Source organism: Microcaecilia unicolor, chromosome 1 (genome assembly GCF_901765095.1).
Source record: "Microcaecilia unicolor chromosome 1, aMicUni1.1, whole genome shotgun sequence".
Classification (NCBI taxonomy): Eukaryota; Metazoa; Chordata; class Amphibia; order Gymnophiona; family Siphonopidae; genus Microcaecilia; species Microcaecilia unicolor.
In genome coordinates this window covers 539,080,802-539,102,898 of record NC_044031.1, presented here as the reverse complement: position 1 = coordinate 539,102,898, position 22,097 = coordinate 539,080,802, and the positions used below count along the sequence as shown (strand labels likewise).

The following is a 22,097-nucleotide window of genomic DNA, read 5'->3' as shown; positions in this document are numbered from 1 at the left end:
GATGACACCTAGTAAGTGAACCATGTTGCTATGGTTGTGGACAAGCGTCGCAATACAGGTTTCTTTGTGGCAGTGGCACCCTGTAGTTAAACTTAAATCATCCTTTGAAATCTGGTGACTATGATATCTAATGGTAAGATATATTATCAAAGTTCATTTTGATTTATTATCCTTTTTAAACTACCAAAATATTTGTATAATACTTTGTTCCAACTGCCCCTCACGGCTGACAAAGGCACATATGTGTTTGGAGTAGATATTGCACCACTCACAGAAGAAAGTATTTGTGAACAACTTGAAAAACTAAAGGTGAACAAAGCCTTGGGACTGGATGGGATCTATCCCAGGATATTGAGAGAGCTCCGAGAGGTTCTGGCGGGTGCTCTTAAAGATTTGGATAAAAGTACAGCAATAAATCATTGGGGACGGGAGAAGTTCCATGGGATTGGAGAAGAGCAGATGTGATCCCTCTTCACAAAAGTGGTGACAGAGATGAAGTAGGAAACTACAGGCTGGAAAACCTCACTTCTGGAAAAGTAATAGAAGTGCTGCTGAATGAAAGGATAGTGAATTTCCTGGAATCCAGTGGGTTACAAGATCTGAGTCAACATGGTTTTTACCAAAGGTAAACCATACCAAATTAATCTGATTGAACTCTGATTGGGTGACCAGAGTATTGGATTGAGAACATGCACTAGATGTAATCTACTTGGATTTCAGTGAAGCCTTTGGTCCTGTTCCTCATAGGAGGCTCCTGAATAAACTTAACAAGCTGAAGTTAGGACCCAAAATGGTGAACTGTATTAGAAACTGGTTGACAGCAGATGTCAGAAGGTGGTGGTTAATGGACTTCATCTGAAGGAAAGGTGTGAGTAGTGAGTGCCTCAAGGATCAGTGCTAGGGCCAATTCTATTCAATATATTAGTAAGTGAAATTGCTGAAGGGTTAGAAGTTAAGGTTTGCCTTTTTGCAGATGATACCAAGATCTGCACCGGAGTGGAGAACATGAAAAGGAATCTGCAAAAATAGAAGAATGGCAGTTAAAATTCAATGGAAAGAAGTGCATAGTAATATGCTTGGGGTGTAGGTTGATATGCACAGACATGGTGAGGTACCCTGTGGTGGTAGTGTCTGAGGATTTGAAGGCAATGAAACAGTGCAACAAGGCAGTGGTCATAGCAAAAAGGATGCTAGGCTGCATAGTGAGAGGCATAACCAGCAGAAGAAAGGAGGTGTTGATGCCCTTTTACAAATCGTTAGTGAGACCTCATTTAGACTATTGTGTTCAGTTTTAGGGGTTATATCTTGCTAAGGATGTAAAAAGTCTTGAAGTGGTTTAGTGCAGTGTTTCTCAAGTCTGGTCCTAGAGTACCCTTTGCCAGTCAGATTTTCATGATATCATCAATGAATATGCATGAATGAGATTTGCATATAATGGAGGCAGTATATGCAAATCAAGTTCATGCATGTTCATTGTGGATATCCTGAAAACCTGACTGGCAAGGGGTACTTCAGGACTAGACTTGGGCAACACTGGAAGATGATAAAAATGGTATGGGACTTGTGCCAAAAGACGTATGAGAAGTGTCTAGAAGACCTGAGGATGTATACCCTATAGCAGGGGTTCTTAACCTAGCCCTTAAAGACACACCTAACCAGCCAGGCTTTCAGGATATCCACAATGAATATGCAAGAGAAAAATTTGCATTCACTACCTCCATTGAACGTAGATGTATCTGATGCTGAAAACCTCACTGTCTGGTGTGCCTCTCGAGCTGGTTTGAGAACCCCTGCCCTAGAGGATGAGGGATAGGGGCTATATGATACAGACGTTTAAATACTTAAAAAATATGAATATAGAAACAAATCAATTCCAGAGAAGCGAAAATGGTAAAAGTAGAGGACATTTAATTATGGTTGTGGTAATGTGAGAAAATTCCTTTTCATGGAGAAAGTGGTTGATACCTGAAATGCCCTCCCGAGAGAGGTGGTGAAGACAAAAACAGTTATGAAATTCGAAAAAGCATTGGATGAACACAGAGGATCCCTAAATAGAAAATGGAGGGTATAAAAAAATAAAAGTTAAATGACTATATGAGTGTTGATGTGTCAAGTGGTATTAGATGGTAACTCTGGCTGTGGAGGGTATAAAAAATAAAATTTAAATGGCTACATGAGTGTTGATCTGTCAAGTGGTATTAGATGGTAACTCTGGCTGTGAAGAACTAAGGCCAGTGCTGGGCAGGCTTCTACTGTCTGTGTCTCATATATGGCAAGATAGTCTAGGATGGGCTGGAGAGGGCTTTGACAGCAACTGTACCTTTTGGAATATGAGAACAGTGCCTGGCAGACTTCTATGTTCTGTGCCCCATATTTGACAAGACAAATTGGGATAGGCTGGTGTGGGCTTCAACAACAACTCTAATAGTTGGAACGTAAGGATAGTGCCGGGTGGATTTCTATAGTCTCTGTCCTAGAAATGGTGAATCAAAACCAGGATCAAATATTTTATACCACATTCATTGTTGGTTTAATCATGAATTGATAAAAAGTGTGACTGTTGGGCAGACTAGATGGACCGTTCAGGTCCTTATCTGTCATCATTTACTATGTTACCTCTTCCTGCCAGGTCAGAGACAACACAGATGCATACAAATATAGACACAGAGAGACAACAGAGATCAAATACTTGTGGACATATACACATGGGCAGAGGAGTTGGAAAGAATTCCATGAGCCATGCTCCACATGCTTTCCTCACTTGTTTCCTAGTCATTCAAGCATATTTTATTTATTGCATTTGTATCTCACATTTTCCCACCTCTTTGCAGGCTCAATGTGGCTTACAATAAATCATGAATGGTGGAAATATATAAGAAAATAGACATTCAGTATTACAGAAGGATCTCGGGTAACATTATAATGATAAAACATGATAGTAGTATAACAAGCTTGCTCTGAAGAAAAGGATGTCATCAGTGGAGTACCGCAGGGATCGGTCCTAGGGCCGGCTCTTTTTAACGTCTTTGTGAGCGATATTGCGGAAGGGCTTTCTGGTAAGGGTTGTCTCTTTGCAGATGGCACTAAACTCTGCAACAGGGTGGACACCCTGGAGGTGTGAATGACATGAGGAAGGACCTAGCGAAAGGAAGGATCAATCACTCTACCTTTCTTTCCACAGATTAAGTTCTGAGCATAGGAAGCTTTGTTCAGCAAAATTAGAAAGGTGTACTTCATAGAGTATAGAAAGGTGATTGTTTTAGAAGCCCTATTTGGGTCTTAGATGTGCATAAACTGCCATTTAGATGGTCATATTGCATAAATGTCTAATCTCAATTTTATAAACCCAAGATATCTAAACTGAAAAAATATGCATCTGGCAAGGGGTCTGTGTATATTTTGGCCGGGACTAGAGCAGGCTGAAACATAAGTATTCCTCATTTCAGAAGGGAAATGCCTGTCTGTGTCCAAACAGACCAAAGTTGAGATTTACACCTGCTACCCAGGATCTCCAGGTACATCTACATGGAAGTTATGACCGTGGCTTCTCTCCAGTTTTAGTCTTAGACTGTGATTTCAACTGAGGCTCCACCAATTGTACCACTGGGGCAGGGATGGTGGTTAGCCAGGTGTGTGTTTGTGGGGTCAGGTGAGTGGTGAAGTGATTACAAACCACTACTTACCTGTAATGAAGAATGGCATGTGTAATGTAGATTAATTTGCTATCAGTCACTATGGTATCTTTTCCCAACTCAAAGTACTGCAGTATTGGTCATTTGTGTCCTTTATTTACATATAAATTCTGACATCAGTTGATATTTTGAGTTGCCCTGCCTGAGGGGAAAATAATATTACTATTAGGTGCTATTATCTTGAGAAAATATTGTGTCTTGTGGGGCAAAGTTGCTGACACCACTTTAAAAAACAGCACTGGTAAACAATGAGTAGGGATAGCTACTGATTCTAATACATCACTAAAGACTTAAATATAAGTTGGAGGGTAGGGAATTTCAGAAGGTAAATCTCTTTACTCTTACATGTAAACAAGATTTTGGATTGAAATGGGTCTTAACCACAAGGAAGAACTGTTTTTTTTTTTTTTTTAAACTTTTGACCTGGTGTGGAAATACAGAGGAGTAGGGGGCGTCCTTCAGTCCCCAGTGAATTTTCCCTTGTGAGGGAGTACTTATAAAGGGGAAGATACCTTGGAGGCATTTATATGTGTGTTAGGATGCCAGTCTTTAGGAGGAAAGTTAACTACACTTCTTGAGGTGTAATTAATTCTCTGAGAATAACATGGCTGGCAAAGTTTACTGAACTCTTGAGTTCCATTTACATAGTAATGTGCTGTTATGCATGCATTGAAATGTGGAGCAGCTCCATTACCAAATCTGCTTTGCTCTGGGTTTACAAGCTACCAAGAGCAGTACACATCTTTCACAAATTTCATGCATTATTTCACTTTTTGCTGCACAGAAGTTATTTATTAGGTTCTAACATGGTAGCAGAACATAATAAATAAACTTAGTAAATAGGCCTCCAAACATGGCATGCCAAACGAAAATGGGCATACCTTGGATGAATTCAAAAACTTCACACATCTGCTCAGTAGTTTCAAAAGAATCTTCTAACAAACCCCACACTGTTTTACAAAGGGCCCCTTTTACTAAGCGACGGTAAGCCCAACGCAGGCTGACTTCTCGCTGAACAGGAAGTACCGCCAGGCTACCGTAGCAGCCCAGTGGTACTTCCCACCCCTAGCGCGCCATCATATCTGCCAGAGTGTACTCGGTGGTAACCAGGCCTTGCCATGCGCTGCCTGGTTACCACTGGGTTAGAGCGGGAGCCCATACCGCCACCTCAGTGGTTGACGGTAAGGGCTCCCCCTCAAAATGGCCACATGGCAAGTGCTTTACTTGCCGCACGGTCATTTCCTGCAGGAAAGAGAGATCTCCTTTTTACCCGCTGCGGTAATAGGGGGTCTCAGCGCGAGTGAAAAACACGCACTGATGCCAGCACAAGCCCCCTTTTGCCACAGCTTGGTAAAAGGGGCCCTAAGTGAGGAATTAGAGACTGTGAAATGATGGCAAACACTCCATTCTAAAATTCCATAGCCCCTATTATCTTGACCCAGAGTAATATTTTATTTGTTCACTTACTACAAACCATTATTGTGTACATTTAAATTTTACAAAGCAGAGAAGGTATATCACTATTAACTGATTAGACCATCTCATAATTCTGTACGTCAAGGATTATCAAAGAGAAATGTTAAGAGATAGCAGCAGGTCCATAACCCAGCAGCAAAGCTAATCACAGATGCTGTGCAGTATGACTTCATTTCATCGATTCTGACAATTTATATTGATCTCTGCTAGAATTTCATTCAAAATGCTATGTTTAGTCTATAAAGCTTTAATTATCGTTTATCATTTATTTACTATACCGTCACTTATTCCAATAACAAATCAGAATGGTTTACATTGAAAAATGTACATTAAAATACATTTTCGTTTAAAAACGAAGAAATCCATCATTGATAGGACAGCACAAAAAAACATCCACACTGAAGAAGTAACTTAAACAAATATTATACCATTCATACCAAATTTCAAGAAGTTATGGTGCTGCTTATAAAAATGTGGACATCCTTTATATCTGTGTAATTTTCTTTCTTTAGGACTATCCATTAAATTTAGCCTGCAGGATGAATATATTCCAAATAGAAATTTATATTCCTTAGACCAGTCCTTACTTCAGCTACCTGATTTGATCAATATTAGGCTGCCCACTACCAGGCACATTGATTTTGATATGTGGACCCATGTTTGTTGAATAGGTTACTCTGGGCCTCCTGATGCAGTAATGCCGACAAAGCTCATTCACTTTGAATGGGTTCTCTCAACTTTACTGTGTGGGAGCCACTAGCGCGGCTATATAAAACAGGCCCTTTATGAGCTACAAAGTGCTGCTGATTATTTTGGGCTAGATTCAGTAAATGGTGCTCAAAAATTGGCACTGAAAAAAATCAGCTCTGAACGGTATTCTATAAAGGGCGCTCCAGAATGGGCACCTTTTATAGAACAGTGCTGGAATTGCTGCCCAAATTTAGGTGTGAGCATTTACACCAACTGAAACCAGATGTAAATCCCAGTGACAAGTTGGGTGCTTATCTCCTGAATTCTATAACTGTGCGCATTTTATAGGAATGCCCCTGACGTGCCCATCTCCCTCCCATCATTATGCCCCCTTTTCAGATCCATGCTATTCTATAGCAGGGTGCATAAGTGTGGTTCTGTGCTGATCTGCTGTTTTTGGTCCATTTTGGTGCCTTGCTTCTGTTATAAAGGTTTTATGCAACGAATAGCACACATAACACTAGGTGCCATATATAGAATTCCCTAGTTTATGTTTAGGAAAGCTTTAAAAGTATATTTGTTCAATGGTGGTTAATGCATGAATTGAGAAGAATAGGGCTGTTTAGATTTTTATTAGGTTGCTGATTTTTGTTTTCAGTTATATTTTTAGATCCACTTGTTTGTTGTCAGTTTATTGTTTATTTTAATGTTACTTGTTATGTTTTATGTCTTTTATACCTTTTTTTTTACGTTAACTTAATGTGTAACCCTTCCCATTGAAGAGTTGTCCTCATAGAGGTATTATTTGCTGCCTGGCAGACTGGGGCACACCTTTATAAAGGTATCACTTGAGTCCAGACTAAGACTAGTATAACTGGGGGGGGGGGGGGGGGGGGGGGGCACAGGCAAATAAATCCACACTCTTCACCCTTACCGATAACTCATCCAGGCCAGAATTGAGGTTCTGAACCAAAAAGTTCACTAATCTTCCATCAAAGAAGGACAGGCTCAAACCAGTGGCATCTTGGTAAATTAACCAGAAAACACTTTCAGGGAAATGCAGAGGCCTAAATAACCTTGGTCATCTATCACTACTCTGTTGTTCCTTTTGGTACAATTATCAGGGTAGCAGCCAAATACTCTTGTCCTCTTGCAGTGTGGTGCAATGGCTGGTGAACAGAAAAAAAAGACAAGGATTTCAAATGAGACTGTTCTCCAAAAGAGGTCTCCAACTACCCTGGCCTCACTGGTGACCAAAGCCCTCCCCTTGTTCTGGAATTTATAGGGGTATACAGAGGTCACAGTAAATATTTTAGTAGAGCCACTGGAGGTCTTTACCATTCACATAATGCTGAACCTTAGGGGTGTTTACAAATATATGGTGTGTGTGTGTATATATATATATATATATATATTTTTTTTTTTTTAATTGTAAACTGCTTAATATTTCTGTGACAAGCAGTATATAAAATACATCAATCCAATCAGATCGAGTGGGTTACACACTTAAATAAACATATAAGAATAGCCATACTGGGTCAGAGCAATGGTCCATTTAGCCCAGTATCCTGTTTCCAGCAGTGGCCAATTCCAAGTCACAGTACTTGGCAGAAACTCAAATAGTAGCAACATTCCATACTCTTTCCCCCATGTCCACCTCAATTGCAGACTATGGACTTTTCCTCCAGGAACTTGTCCAAATCTTTTTTAAACCCAGATACGCTAACTGCTGTTACTACATCATCCGGCAAAAAGTTCCAGAGCTTAACTATTTGTTGACTGAAAAAAATATTTCCTCCTATTTGTTTTAAGTGTTTCCTTGTAACTTCATTGAGTGTCCCCTAGTCTTTGTACTTTTTGAAAGAGTAAAAAATCAATTTACTTCTATTCATTCTACACTACTCAGGATTTTGTAGACATCAATCATAACTCCCTTCAGCTGTCTCTTTTCCAAGCTGAAGAGCCCTAACCTCTTTAGCCTTTTCTCATATGAGATGAGTTCCATCCACTTTATCATTTTGGCTGATCTTCTAATTCTGCTATATCTTTTTTGAGATCTAGCAACCAGAACTGAATGTAATACTCAAGGTGAGGTCGCACCATGGAGCGATACAGAGGCATTATAGTATTATCGGTCTTATTTACCAGCCCTTTCCTAATAATTCCTATCATCCTGTTTGCTTTTTTTGGCTACTACCGCACACTGGGCATGTGTGTATATATAAATATGTATACACACGTTTTTATATTAGCAGAAACATGCAAAGCATTGTGGTGGCCAGATTCACTCCACCTCTTCCCATCCTACTGTGACCTAGTCTCATACTTTCCTTCTCAACTTCTTTCTAAACTCTCTTTCTCTTACCTTTTCCTTTGGCACACTCTCTATCTCTCTCTTCTGTCCTTCCATTTTCTAGTACTCTTTCTATGTCAATCTGCTCCGTCCCTTCCCTTCTCTCTCTCTCCCTCTTCCACATTCCAGAGGGCTGTCTGTTTCTCTTGCTTTGTCTGTACCTGTGTTTTTTTTCTCTGCCTCAACTCCTACAGCCCTCATGACTCCAAGAGCAACACAGATTTTTAGCACCAGCCACTTGGAACAGCGCCCCACGTGCGATTCGAAAGATGCTATCGTTACCAAAATTCAAATCACTTATTAAAACTTGACTTTTCTCTCAGGCTTATATTAGAATCTGTGTTTGTTTGCCCCCTTTTTTGTTGATTGTAACCACCTTGAGTGACTGGCTCATCTATTCTATTAGTTGAATTGTGGTTCTTTTCATATTTTTGATTATTTTTATGTTTTTAGATGGTAAGCTGCCTTGTTCCGTTTTTTTGGTACTATCTGCTGAGGATTGAAACGTCTTTTAAAGGATGATTTGGACACAATTTTTCACTCTAAAGAAAATTGTTTCGACCCCTGAGGCAGACGCCCCTTTCCGCCGAAATATGGCCCTGTGTTGGGTCCATTTCATTAAAGATTGTACCATTGTTCCAGCCTTGGAGGCCCTTTCATACTTATTGGTACCCATTAGAACTCTAGCAATAGAGTTTTGTGCAATTTGTAAAACTCAGTTGAGATTTAGGTATTCCAATCAAAAGGCCATTACAGTAGTCAAAGCACGATACTATATGGCTCTGAACTACTGATCTAAAAGTTTGAGAAGTTAATAAGGGTCTCTTTTACAAAGCTGTTCTGTCGATTCCCAGTGCAGCAAATGAGAGGAAGCCCATTGAATTCTGTGGGCGTCCTCTCATTGTCTGCGCAGGAATCGCTAGCGTGGCTTTGTAAAAGAAGCCCAAAGTTCTTTATACGTCTAATAAATCGTAATTTCAAGAAAACATCCTTCACAATTTTACATATATGCAACTTCATACTTATGCTGGAGTCTATGATTGCACTCAAATCTCTTAACTCATTAACAATCCAGGTATATCAGAAGAAACATATGGTGACAAAAGCAATATCTTTGTTTTACTTGCATTTGATTTCAGACATTTTGCTTTCATCCAGCTAGTCACAACAGTCAGAATTAAACTAAAATATTTTTTAATCGTATCTTCAATTGGTAACAAAAACTGGATATTGTCAGCATACTGTCTGAAGTAAATTCAAGCAATTCAATAAATGGCATAATGGTAACAAAAATATATTGAAAAGTACAGCAGATAGGCATGAACCTTGAGGTACTTCAGTTTTTTAATCTCTCTCAAGTCAGACATTTCTTCACCTGAAGCTACCCGGAATTTTCTCTTCTGTAGAAATGATGCAAACCAACACAATACCTTATCTGAGATGCCAATTGAATGTAACCTGTTTATTAAAATTATATGATTGATAGTATCAAAAGCTGCTGAAATATCTAATGTCACAAGCAGAAAATGTCTACCTATATTAAATCCAATTCAAATTACATCAAATAAAGACAAAAGCAAAGGTTCTATGTAATGATTAAGCCAAATTGATTCACATCTAAAATATTATCTTGTCTCCAAAATATCCTAAAGTCCAAAATATGCTGTTCTTTCCATAACCTTAGCTAAAAAAAAAAAAGGTAGCAAGGAAATAGGTCTGAAATTTTTCTACTGATTCTCTATTTCCCTTTTTATCCTTTACTAATGGTCTGACTACTGCTTTCTTCAATTCAGCAAGCATATATCCTGAAACAAAAACTCTTATTGAGTATTTGATCAAAAACAGGTGCAACTTGATCTTTTAAACCTTTTAGAAGAGCAGGCTGACAAACATCTAGCTTACAATAACTATTTTTTGACTTGATTGAAAGTTTTCTTCACAGTTTCAAATGTCACTACAGAAAACGCAGATATGCAGAAGGTGCAGAAACAAAAACAGAATTCAAGGCAACGCTCAGCATTTAGGAAAGAACATAGGGGCCCTTTACAAAGCGGTGGTAAGCCCAATATAGGTTTACCGCACGCTATCCTGGAACTACCGCCAGCCCACTGTAGCCACTGGCGGTAGTTGTGGATTGAGCACGCCATTTCCTTCACACCAGGAACATTTTATTTTTTGTAGCACGGTACTAGCCCGGTGGTAATCTGGCATTGCCGTGCACTGCCTGGTTACCATGCAAACCCTTACTACACATCATTGGGTAGAGGTAAGAGTTATCTTACCACATGGCCATTTTGGGGGGGGGGGGGCATTTTACCCGCTGCGTTAAATAGGGCCCCTGGTACGCAGGAAAAATGGCCACCCGCTGCTACCACAGCTTAGTAAAAAGGACCCCATAGAATCTGTGGGTGCCCCATTCTTTTGGGGGGGATTTTACTAAGCCATGGTAGTGTTTATAGCTTGTGGTAGAAGTCAGCTGGTGGTAAACGCCGACGCCCACTGGAATATAATGGGCGTCTTGGCGTTTATCGCCAGCTGATTTCTACCGTGAGCTAAAAACACTATTACAGCTTAGTAAAAGATCCCCTTTGTTTTTATGTGCACCCAGCTAAAAACTAGTGAATTCTCTGGAAGAATAGGATAACTGAACTCGGAAAGAGATTATTTACGGACCCCATTGTGGAGAGGAGAAATGGATAACATTTTTTGTTTATCGCATTGCAGTTGCTGTTGAAACTGCTGCAACTAAAAATGAAAGTCGGATTCTTCAACAAGGTAATTAAACTGAAGCACACAGTGGGGAACTTGTACCCACTAGAGAGATGAGTAAACTTAACATAGCTCAAGAAGAATCATGCTGTTAATTATGTAGCAGTGCCAGGAGAGAAGGTACTTATTCTAGTGTTGAAAATATGTCAGGCTTTGGGTATGATAGAGAGTAAATGTAGTGCAAGTTCCAGAAATAAAGTGAGAAACTTCCTAAAACAGAGGAACACTATTTTTTCCTAGTGTAGAAAGTTTGCCTGTAACACCAAAATTAGAATCATCAAATCACTGCAAGTTAGTATACATACTGCCAGAAAAGTCCTATGGGAAGGAATGGTAAGCTTTAAAAACTTGAATCAGTAAATAACTCTGTAAATCATTGAATAGGTGGAGAATCCCACTGAATGGATTAACTCTATATCTATAAACTCTGTATCTATAGTTACCATGGTGAAAAAGAAAATGTGATGGAAAAATCTGCCTATAAGTTTATTCCAGAGAACTGAATAAATATCAAAGTGCAACTACTGCAATAACCAAGCAACCACATTTTTAGTGAAATAGCTGAAGCTAAGCAATTTACAAAGTGAGGTGCATCTTCCAGGATTTTGGCAGGTGCTGTGAGAGAGTTCTATATGGAACTAGAACTATGTATTTTGGCGCCCAGTGCAAGCAACAAGAAAAACATCCTCAAAACATGGGTCAGACTGAAGCCTCAGAGGCACTGGGTGTTGAGAAATGCAACATTGGTTCTCTTCTTCCCAAGAGGAGGGAGTCAGACCTTGATAGGGTTCTAGAATATCGAAGGAGATGGGGAGGAAGGGAGCATGAGTGGAAAGTGTGCAAAAGGTGGATTTATTCTATATTTTAACAGTATTCCTGGGGTAATTCTGTACAAAAATATTACAAATTCTGCCTCTTGGCTACTAATTAGATTACTCAGAGAAATATTTTTTTAAAGTCCCCATTCATCCCCCACAATCTCTGAATTCATACACTTTCATCCCTAGGCCTCTCACACTTCCACCAGTCCCCATCCTCCCTTCCCTATCTGGAATCACCCATTCTCTCTGCTTCTGTACCCTTCTCCACCACCGCCAATTCCAGGCTCCGCCCTTTCTGCCTCGCCTCTCCCTATGCGTAGAATAAACTTCCTGAGCCCATATGCCAAGCCCCCTCCCTTCCCATCTTCAGATCCTTGCTCAAAGCCCACCTCTTCAATGTCGCCTTCGGCACCTAACCATTATACCTCTATTCAGGAAATCTAGACTGCCCCAATTTGATTGTCTGCACATTTTGTCCATTAGATTGTAAGCTCCTTTGAGCATGGACTGGCCTTCTTTGTTAAACTGTACAGCGCTCTGTAACCCTATTAGCGCTTTAGAAATGTTTAGTAGTAGTAGTCTCTGCTTCTTGCCACCAAAATCCCACACTCCCCACACACCATCACCCAGTCTGAGTCCCTGTTCACACCACCACCTTTCCATCTTCTCTACAATTCCTATCCTGAAGTTTAAAGCTCTCAGCAGCCCCAACGAGTTGATCCTAAAAATCTATTTTTGTTCTTGTTGCAACAATCGCTTCCGCTGATCATCACCCCTAGTGGGCAGTGCAGTCCATTGCAGGACTACACAGCGTAACTCATGAAAAGAATGGTGTGTAGTGTGTGGCCACTAGTGTCGCGCCTCTGTTGTCGCTCTGGGGTTGGTGAGCTCTCAAGTCTCCCCGAGCCCCACAAGGCCCCAGGAAACAGTCGAGCACCCCGAATCTTCACCCGCGGCAACCGCCGTTCACCGAGGGTTGAGCCCTCAGCTGCGGGCGGCCAGCAGGACTGCTGGAACCGCGGGGTGACGGCTGGCCTGTCTGGATGTGAGTACACAGTTCTTGGTGAAGGGCTTAGCCGGGCGGCTGGCTGAGCACTGGGAACAAACACAGTCTGAGGGAGGTGGCTTAGCCACGGCCAGCTGAGCACTAGGAACCAACACAGTCTTCACAGGAGGTAGCTAGCAGGACGGCTAGCTGATACGAGGAACAAACACAGTCTTCAAAGGAGATAGCTAGCAGGACGGCTAGCTGACACGAGGAACAAACACAGCCCTCAAAGGAGATAGCTAGCAGGACGGCTAGCTGCCACGAGGAACAAACACAGTCTTCAAAGGAGATAGCTAGCAGGACGGCTAGCTGGCACGAGGAACAAACACAGTCTTCAAAGGAGATAGGCTTCTGAAACACGAAACGGAAGCACTGGACTCCTTCCGTGGCTCCGTTTAAATTCCCCGTTCGTTCCTTCGCTAGTGCCAGCTGGGACCAATCCCCTTCGCCCAGGCAGACCTAAGGGCCTGGATTGGCTCTCCCGCCCAACGGGCGGAGTCTCTCAGGGGGGTGCGCCAATCCGGCGCAAGTAGGCGGAGCTACCTCGCCGGCCCCGCTCCAGCGAGGAGAACGAAAACGCCGGCGCCGCCATCTTGGCCGGCGGTTCTCCTTCTTCGAGACCGGCGCTTGCCTCTGTGGATCGCCGGCCTCGGAGCGGCCGGCGGCAGCGCCCGATCCCCCAGGCAGACTATCACCGCCCTCCCGGGTCCCATGGGCGCCCCGGCTCCCGCTCCTGTCCGCGGACCGCCAGGTAAGGGCCCGGAACGGGACAGTATCCTCCCCGGATGACCCCTTTTCCCGGGGCCCGGGCTTGGACGGATACCGGGCGTGGAAGGCTTTGACCAATTCTGGAGCATGTACATTAGCTACGGGTTCCCAGGAGTTGTCTTCGGGACCAAACGATTTCCATGATAGCAAATAATACAGTCTTCCCCGCCGCCACTTTGAATCAAGAATCTCTCCTACCTCATACTCTGGATCCGGGGCCACCTGGAGATCTTCCTCTTGGGATGGGTGCGGGTGCCACCCGGACCCCCGGAACCTCTTCAATAACGAGACATGGAAGGCGTTGTGCACTCGTAGGGTACCGGGTAACCGCAACCGATACGTTACTGGCCCAACTCGTTCTTGAATCGCAAATGGTCCCGCATATCGAGGTCCCAGTTTTCGGGAAGGCACTCGGAACCTCAGATGCTTCGTGCTCAACCATACCTTCTGTCCTGGTTGGAGCACTGGGGCGGGCCGCCGATGGCGATCGGCAAAGATCTTATTCCTGGTCACGGTCTTCTGTAATTGTTCCCTAGCCATCTCCCAGACCTTCTGTAGGTCGGCCACGACTTGGTCCCCCGCCGGTGTTACTGCGGTAGAAGGGAACGGCCCTGGAAGCCGAGGATGTCGTCCGTATACCAGGAAGAACGGGGACTGTCCTGAGGATGAGTGGTCACTTTGGTTATAAGCGAACTCGGCCCAGGGAAGTAGAGAAACCCAGTTATCTTGTCGTTGGTTAACAAAAGCTCGCAAATATCCCTTCAGTGTCTGGTTAATCCTCTCAACCATGCCGTTGGTTTGAGGATGGTAGGCGGATGAAAAATGGGTCTCTACTCCCAAGGCCGTGCACAAGGCTCTCCAGAAGCGTGAGGTAAATTGGGGTCCTCGATCACTGATGATCCGACTGGGCAGCCCATGTAGTCGAAAAATGTGATGAATGAAGGCCTGGGCTAGAGAGGCTGCCGAAGGAAGGCTCGAGAATGGGACAAAGTGAGCCATCTTTGAGAACCGGTCTACCACAACCCAGATCACGGTATGACCCTGGGAACGAGGTAAGTCAGTGATGAAATCCATGGATACCTCCGACCAGGGATTGGTCGGTACGGGTAGTGGTTGTAGGTCTCCCACGGGGGGTCCTCCTACTGGCTTGGTCCGTGCACACACCGGACACGAGGTAACAAACTGGAGAATATCTCGTCTCATCTGTGGCCATTGATAATGTCTCGTGATGAATCGGAGAGTCTTTTGATACCCGAAGTGCCCGGCCCATCTAGACGAGTGTCCCCAGTGCATGACCTTTCTCCGATCGGCGGCCGCCACGAACTTCTGGATCGGTGCGACGTCCCCTGTAGCCGCACTGAGACAAGCGGGATCTAACATCGGATGAGTCTCCTTGGTCTCTTCCGGGACCTCAAATGCCCGAGAGAGTGAGTCTGCCGGAGTATTCTGGGACGCCGCCCGGAACACTAATTGAAAATGAAACCTGGCAAAGAATAATGACCAACCGAGCCTGTCGGGGATTCAGCCGCTGAGCCTCTTGGAGGTATAGGAGATTCTTATGGTCAGTGATGACCGTAAACCGGTGTTCCGCTCCCTCCAGCAAGTGTCTCCACTCTTGCAATGCCAATTTCAGGGCCAAGAGTTCTCTATCCCCTACCGTATAATTCCGTTCGGCTGGGGAGAATTTACGTGAGAAGAAGGAGCACGGCTGGCGTCGACCCTCAGGGTTGATTTGAGAAATGACCGCCCCGGCCCCTAGGGCGGACGCGTCCACCTCTACAATAAAAGGTTTCTCAGGATCGGGGGCCAACAGAATTGACGCTGATTCAAAAGCCTCTTTTACCTGACGAAAGGCCGCTTGCGCCTCTGGCGGCCAATCCCTGACCCTCGCGTTCTTTTGGGTGAGCGCCGTCAACGGTGCTGTCAATCGAGAGTACTGGGGAATAAACTGGCGATAGTAATTAGCGAAGCCCAGGAATCGTTGTAGGGCCTTCAGTCCCATCGGTTGCGGCCACTCTCGAATGGCCCGGAGTTTGTCTGGCTCCATCTGTAACCCCCCTGGAAGCAGGATATACCCTAAAAAGGGTAAGGACCGCTGATGGAAGGCGCATTTACTGAGCTTAGCAAATAGATGGGCTTGTCGTAAGCGGTGCAGCACCGCGCGAACATGGCCCGGATGCTCCATGGGGTCCTTAGAATAAACCAGGATGTCGTCCAGATATACAATCACCGTAGAGTTTAGCAAATCCGCTAGCACGTCGTTGATAAGACGTTGAAACACCGCAGGGGCATTGCAGAGGCCGAACGGCATCACCCGATATTCGAAATGTCCCTCGTGGGTGTTGAAGGCCGTTTTCCATTCGTCCCCTGACCGGATTCGCACTAAATTGTAGGCCCCCCGCAAATCCAATTTAGTGAACATCTGAGCTCCTTGCAGCCTGTCAAAGAGCTCGGGAATGAGCGGTAGAGGAAACCGATCTTTCACGGTGATGGCATTTAATCCCCGATAGTCAATACAAGGTCTCAGGGACCCATCCTTCTTGGTAACGAAAAAGAACCCTGCCCCGGCTGGGGATGTAGAAGGCTGAATGAACCCTTTTCGCAGGTTCTCACGGATGTATTCTTGCATCACCTTGGACTCTCCTCGGGACAGTTTGTACAGTCGGCCCCGTGGGGGTACCGTATCCGTCTTCAGATTAATGGCACAGTCAAAAGACCTATGAGGCGGTAGCACCTCCGCTTCCTTGGGATTAAACACGTCTGCAAAGTCTCTATAATCCATAGGCAGCGAGCCCAGTTCCACCTGTCCCTCGTTGGGCAACATATTTAAGGCCGGACAGCTGCCAGCCCGACCTTTACAACAGGTCTCCTGACAGGAATTACCCCAGGCTTGAATTCTTCCCCCGGCCCAGTCGATAACCGGGTTGTGGTACCGTAACCACGGCAATCCCAGGACCACTGGGTGAATGGTCCGGGATAACACTAAGAATTCGGCCTCCTCCCGATGATCCTCCCCCACCTGCAATCCCAACACGGGGGTGATCTCCGTGACCGGCTGGGGAAGGGTGGTCCCTTGGATGGAGGTTATTCGCAGCACCGGCCTCCGCGGGAGCGTGGGCCAGCCCATTTTCTGCAGCAGTTCGAGTCCAATAAAGTTGCCCCCTGACCCCGAGTCCACCAGGGCCCGGGTCTGGATCGTGGCCTCCTGCCACCGTAATGTTATTGGTAGGATGATCAGGGAGTCCGGTAGGGGAGCGGAGTGCCCCAAGAACCCTCCCCTCAGGGTGCCTTGGGGAGCGCATTTCCCGGCCGGACGGAACAAGTCCGGAGGAAATGTCCAGCCTTGCTACAATAGAAGCACAGTCCGTTCGACTGTCGTTGCTGTCTTTCGGAGGGGGTCAACCGTTGACGGCCCATCACCATCGGCTCTTCCCCGGGCTCCGTGGAGTCCCGGTTCCCCTGGCGAGGGGACGGCCCTTTGCCCGTCCGGGGGGTCCCTCGTGCCCACTTCTGCCGCTCCGCCCGGGCTCTGGCTTGCTCCTGGAATCGGGTGTCTACTCGTATACAGAGCGAGATGAGGGCATCCAATTGTCCGGGAATCTCCCGTCCCGCCAATTCGTCCTTGATTCGTTCTTGTAAGCCTTCCATAAAAATGGCCATCAAGGACTCCGGATTCCAACGCAGCTCCGTGGCTAAGGTTCGAAACCGGATGGCATAGTCGGCCACCGTGCCCTCTCCCTGATGAATCCGGAGCAGCTCCGACGCCACGGAGGAGGGTCTCCCCGGAAGGTCGAACACCATCCGGAACCGGTGCTGAAATTCACTATAATCATCCAAAATAGGGTCCTGTTGTTCGTTCAGGGGGGCCACCCAGTCCTGGGCCTTCCCTACGCAAAGGCCCATAATGTAGCCCACCTTACTTTGGTCCGAAGCAAATGCCTCCGGTTGCATCCGGAAGGCCAGGTTACACTGGTTAAGGAACCCCCGACAACCTCCAGGGGTCCCATCGTATCGTGCTGGTTCAGGGAACCGAGGTCCCATGCGGAACCCTCCCACACGGGGAGCCGCTGCGGCCCCCTGGTTCTGTACCTGAAGCGTGGAAAGTTGAGAGCATACGTTCTGGAGCGCCCCAGACAGGGCATTAAGCTGTTCCTGTTGCTGCTGGAGAACCTTGGCCAGGTCCCGTAGATCAGGTTGCGTCGGCGAGCTCATGGCTTCCGTTTTCTGTCGCGCCTCTGTTGTCGCTCTGGGGTTGGTGAGCTCTCAAGTCTCCCCGAGCCCCACAAGGCCCCAGGAAACAGCCGAGCACCCCGAATCTTCACCCGCGGCGACCGCCGTTCACCGAGGGTTGAGCCCTCAGCTGCGGGCGGCCAGCAGGACTGCTGGAACCGCGGGGTGACGGCTGGCCTGTCTGGATGTGAGTACACAGTTCTTGGTGAAGGGCTTAGCCGGGCGGCTGGCTGAGCACTGGGAACAAACACAGTCTGAGGGAGGTGGCTTAGCCACGGCCAGCTGAGCACTAGGAACCAACACAGTCTTCACAGGAGGTAGCTAGCAGGACGGCTAGCTGATACGAGGAACAAACACAGTCTTCAAAGGAGATAGCTAGCAGGACGGCTAGCTGACACGAGGAACAAACACAGTCCTCAAAGGAGATAGCTAGCAGGACGGCTAGCTGCCACGAGGAACAAACACAGTCTTCAAAGGAGATAGCTAGCAGGACGGCTAGCTGGCACGAGGAACAAACACAGTCTTCAAAGGAGATAGCTAGCAGGACGGCTAGCTGGCACGAGGAACAAACACAGTCTTCAAAGGAGATAGCTAGCAGGACGGCTAGCTGGCACGAGGAACAAACACAGTCTTCAAAGGAGATAGGCTTCTGAAACACGAAACGGAGGCACTGGACTCCTTCCGTGGCTCCGTTTAAATTCCCCGCTCGTTCCTTCGCTAGTGCCAGCTGGGACCAATCCCCTTCGCCCAGGCAGACCTAAGGGCCTGGATTGGCTCTCCCGCCCAGCGGGCGGAGTCTCTCAGGGGGGTGCGCCAATCCGGCGCAAGTAGGCGGAGCTACCTCGCCGGCCCCGCTCCAGCGAGGAGAACGAAAACGCCGGCGCCGCCATCTTGGCCGGCGGTTCTCCTTCTTCGAGACCGGCGCTTGCCTCTGTGGATCGCCGGCCTCGGAGCGGCCGGCGGCAGCGCCCGATCCCCCAGGCAGACTATCACCGCCCTCCCGGGTCCCATGGGCGCCCCGGCTCCCGCTCCTGTCCGCGGACCGCCAGGTAAGGGCCCGGAACGGGAAAACTAGTAACCCTGTTGTTTGTGTCAGTGTATAACTTTTTTGTTTCATCAATCTCACAGAAAGCTTCCTAGTCATTTGATGACAATTAAGTGGAATTTACTCTCTTTCTCCTGCTACTAAACTCCTAGGCACTCAAATATAGTTTCTTATATGGACATGTAAGACAACTACATTACATTACATTTGGACCTTATATCCCGCTAACACCTTTTCAGTTCTAAGCGGCTTACGAGCATAGGGATATAGATATCAGAACATTCCTCTGAGAATTACAATGGTTGTTTTGGAGACGAGCAGAGGTCTGGTTATAGTACATATTTCTTAAATAAGAGACACTTTATCTTTTGAAACATGATATGGTTGCGGAGGAGAAAACGTTTCAGCAATGTCTTTCCAAAGTCTGGCTGCTTGAATGGCCAGGTATTTGTCAAAGAGCACTAGTCTCTTTTTACCATTGGATGAAAACATTGGCAGCTTCATATCTCCTGGTTCTGATTGGGGTTTCATAGCAGAAATGGGCTAGCAAGTAGCTGGGGATCAGTGCTTATAGGTTTTAAAAAGGAAGCATGCCAGTTTGAAAAGCACTCTTGCCTCGATGGGCAGCCAATGTAGTCTGATGTAAAAAGTCGGTTCCTTCTTCCATTTTCTGAAGGATTTTCTTTTAGCTCTAATAGCTTCTTTCACCTCATTTTTTAACCATGGCGGCTGTTGTTTGGTCTTCCAGCCTTCTTTTTTTTAATACGCGGAATATATTTGGCCTGGGCTTCCAGGATGGTGTTTTTGAACAGCATCCACGCCTGATGTAAATTTTTGACCCTTGCAGCCGCTCCTCTAAGTTTTTTTTTTTCACCGTTCTTCTCATTTTATCATAGTCTCCTTTTTGAAAGTTAAATGCTAACATATTGGATTTCCTATGTATACTTACTTACTAATATCAAATCTGATCATATTATGATCACTGTTATCAAGCGGCCCCTGCACCATGACCTCCCGCACCAGATCATATGCTCCACTAAGGACTAGGTTTAGAATTTTTCCTTCTCTCGTCGGCTCCTGTACCAGTTGCTCCATAAAGCAGTTCTTGATTTCATCAAGGAGTTTTACCTCCCTAGCATGCCCTGTTGTTACATTTACCCAGTCAATATCAGGGTAATTGAAATCACCCATTATTATTGTGTTGCCCAGGTTATTTGCGTCCATAATTTCCTTTAACATTTCTGCATCCGTCTGTTCATGTTGGCCAGGCGGACGGTAGTACACTCCTATTACTATCCTTTTCCCCTTTACACATGGAATTTCAATCTATAGTGATTCCAAGATGTGTTTGTTTTCGTACTGAATTTCCAATCTATTTGATTTAAGGCTCTACTTAATATACAATGCTACCCCTCCACCAATTCGATCCACCCTATCACTACGATATAATTTGTTCCCCGGTATGACAGTTTCCCACTGGTTATCCTCCTTCCACCAGGTCTCAGAGATTCCAATTATATCTAAGTTTTCATGTAGTGAAATATATTCTAACTCTCCTATCTTATTTCTTAGGCTCCTGGCATTTGCATATAGACATTTTAAACTATGTTTGTTTCTATTTACATCATGCTCAGTACTTGACAGTATTAATTTACAATCTTTTGTCTGATTTTTATTTTTATTTAAGGACACCTGATCTACTAATGCAACCTCACTATCAGGATACCCTATCTTCCCTGTTTTGGTGATATCTTTGGAAGTTACCTTATCTCGAACCATGCACTTCTCTCCTTTTCTCTCTCTCCATACACCCCTCTTTGAGAACTGTGTTCAGTGGGTAAGTCATGCCAGACTCTGCCAAATCTAGATTTTGTTCCTTCCATCTTGCTGCACCATATGCTCGGAATAGACTTATGAGTCAGTACATCAGGCTCCATCTGGCTCTTTTCAAATCCAATTTAAAAGCCCTCCTTTTTGAAGATGCCTTTAATCCTAACTTTTTATTCACCTGTTATTTTTATCATGGCCTTAATAAATGAACTGCCTAACCACTTGTTTGTCCTGTTTGCTTGACATGCTCTGTTGAAGAAGGATTGCTTCTTACGTGTTTGTGTACAGTGCTGCATTTATCTAGTTGTGCTATAGAAATAAGTTTGTAGTGCGGTGGCAGAGAGAGGTCATGTGTGTTTGGGGTGGAAGGCAGAGAGAAGAATAGGATGGCTGTGTGTATTAGGGGACAGAGAGAAGGATGTGCTTGCTGTGTATGGGGGGGGGGGAGGGCGGATAGAAAGTTCTGACTGTAAGCATGTGAGGGAGGCAGAGAGAGAAATAGCCTGATTGCATGCATAAGGGGGGGGGGGGGGGGGAGAGAAAAGGGGGGATGTGATGTGGTAATAGAGAAAAAGCACAAGAATAGTACTACTAATAGAAGTGTTGGTACTAAATAGCTCTGTGTGTGGAGAAACAGAAAATCCTCAAATGTTTATGTTTATTAAAAGTTTTGATATCCCGCCATTACTGAACACAGTCCATAGCGGTTCACAATAAAATACAAATGTCATAAAATGGGAAAGGAACGCCAGTTGAATACAGGAAAGATACATATCACTCAAATAAGAGAAATAGTAGTAAGAGCAAACACTCAATACCCTGATTGCCAGACACTGCAGATGTACCAGCATCTCATATTCCAGAGGTACCAAGAGCCAAACAGTGTAATCAAATATCAAGTAAATATGGCAGAAAGATACAGAAATTCCCTCAGTTGTACTGGGTGCTACTGATATTAATTTTCAAAAACACACCTTGAAATATTACCTGTAATAATTACAGGGAGCTGTCTTTGGTACAATGTAAGTGTTGAGACAAACATTAGCAGTAAATATTAGAGATTGTGACCATCTCCATCTTTCTGTGATATGGAAATGAGGTTCATCTCTGAAAATTTGAATACTCTTTTGTCCAATCTCCCTCTCTCTCTTCCCTCCTCCTTCCTCTCTCTCTCTCTCTCTCAGTCTAGCATCTCTCCCTCCCTCTCTCATCCCTCTCCCCTTTGCTGTGTGGCTCTCTTTTTGTTTCCCCTCTCCTCCCTCCACTTTTTCTTTGGTCTCTCACTCTCTCTTTGCCTTCTGCTTCCCACTCCAGGTCCATCATTCTCCCCTCCCCCCCCCCCCAAAAAAAGATCTTTTCTTCACCCCCTATTGGG

The 22,097-nt window shown here is 45.1% G+C and overlaps 1 protein-coding gene across 1 annotated transcript in view; it reads left to right on the top strand.

Annotated features, from left to right (window-relative positions):
* TRIQK (triple QxxK/R motif containing) overlaps positions 1 to 22,097 on the top strand; it is a 147,893-nt gene that overhangs the window by 106,011 nt on the left and 19,785 nt on the right. Inside the window, exon 5 of the mRNA XM_030189750.1 lies at positions 10,936 to 10,986. Coding sequence (XP_030045610.1) covers positions 10,936 to 10,986 — 51 coding nt within the window. The remainder of the gene's footprint in view (positions 1 to 10,935; positions 10,987 to 22,097) is intronic.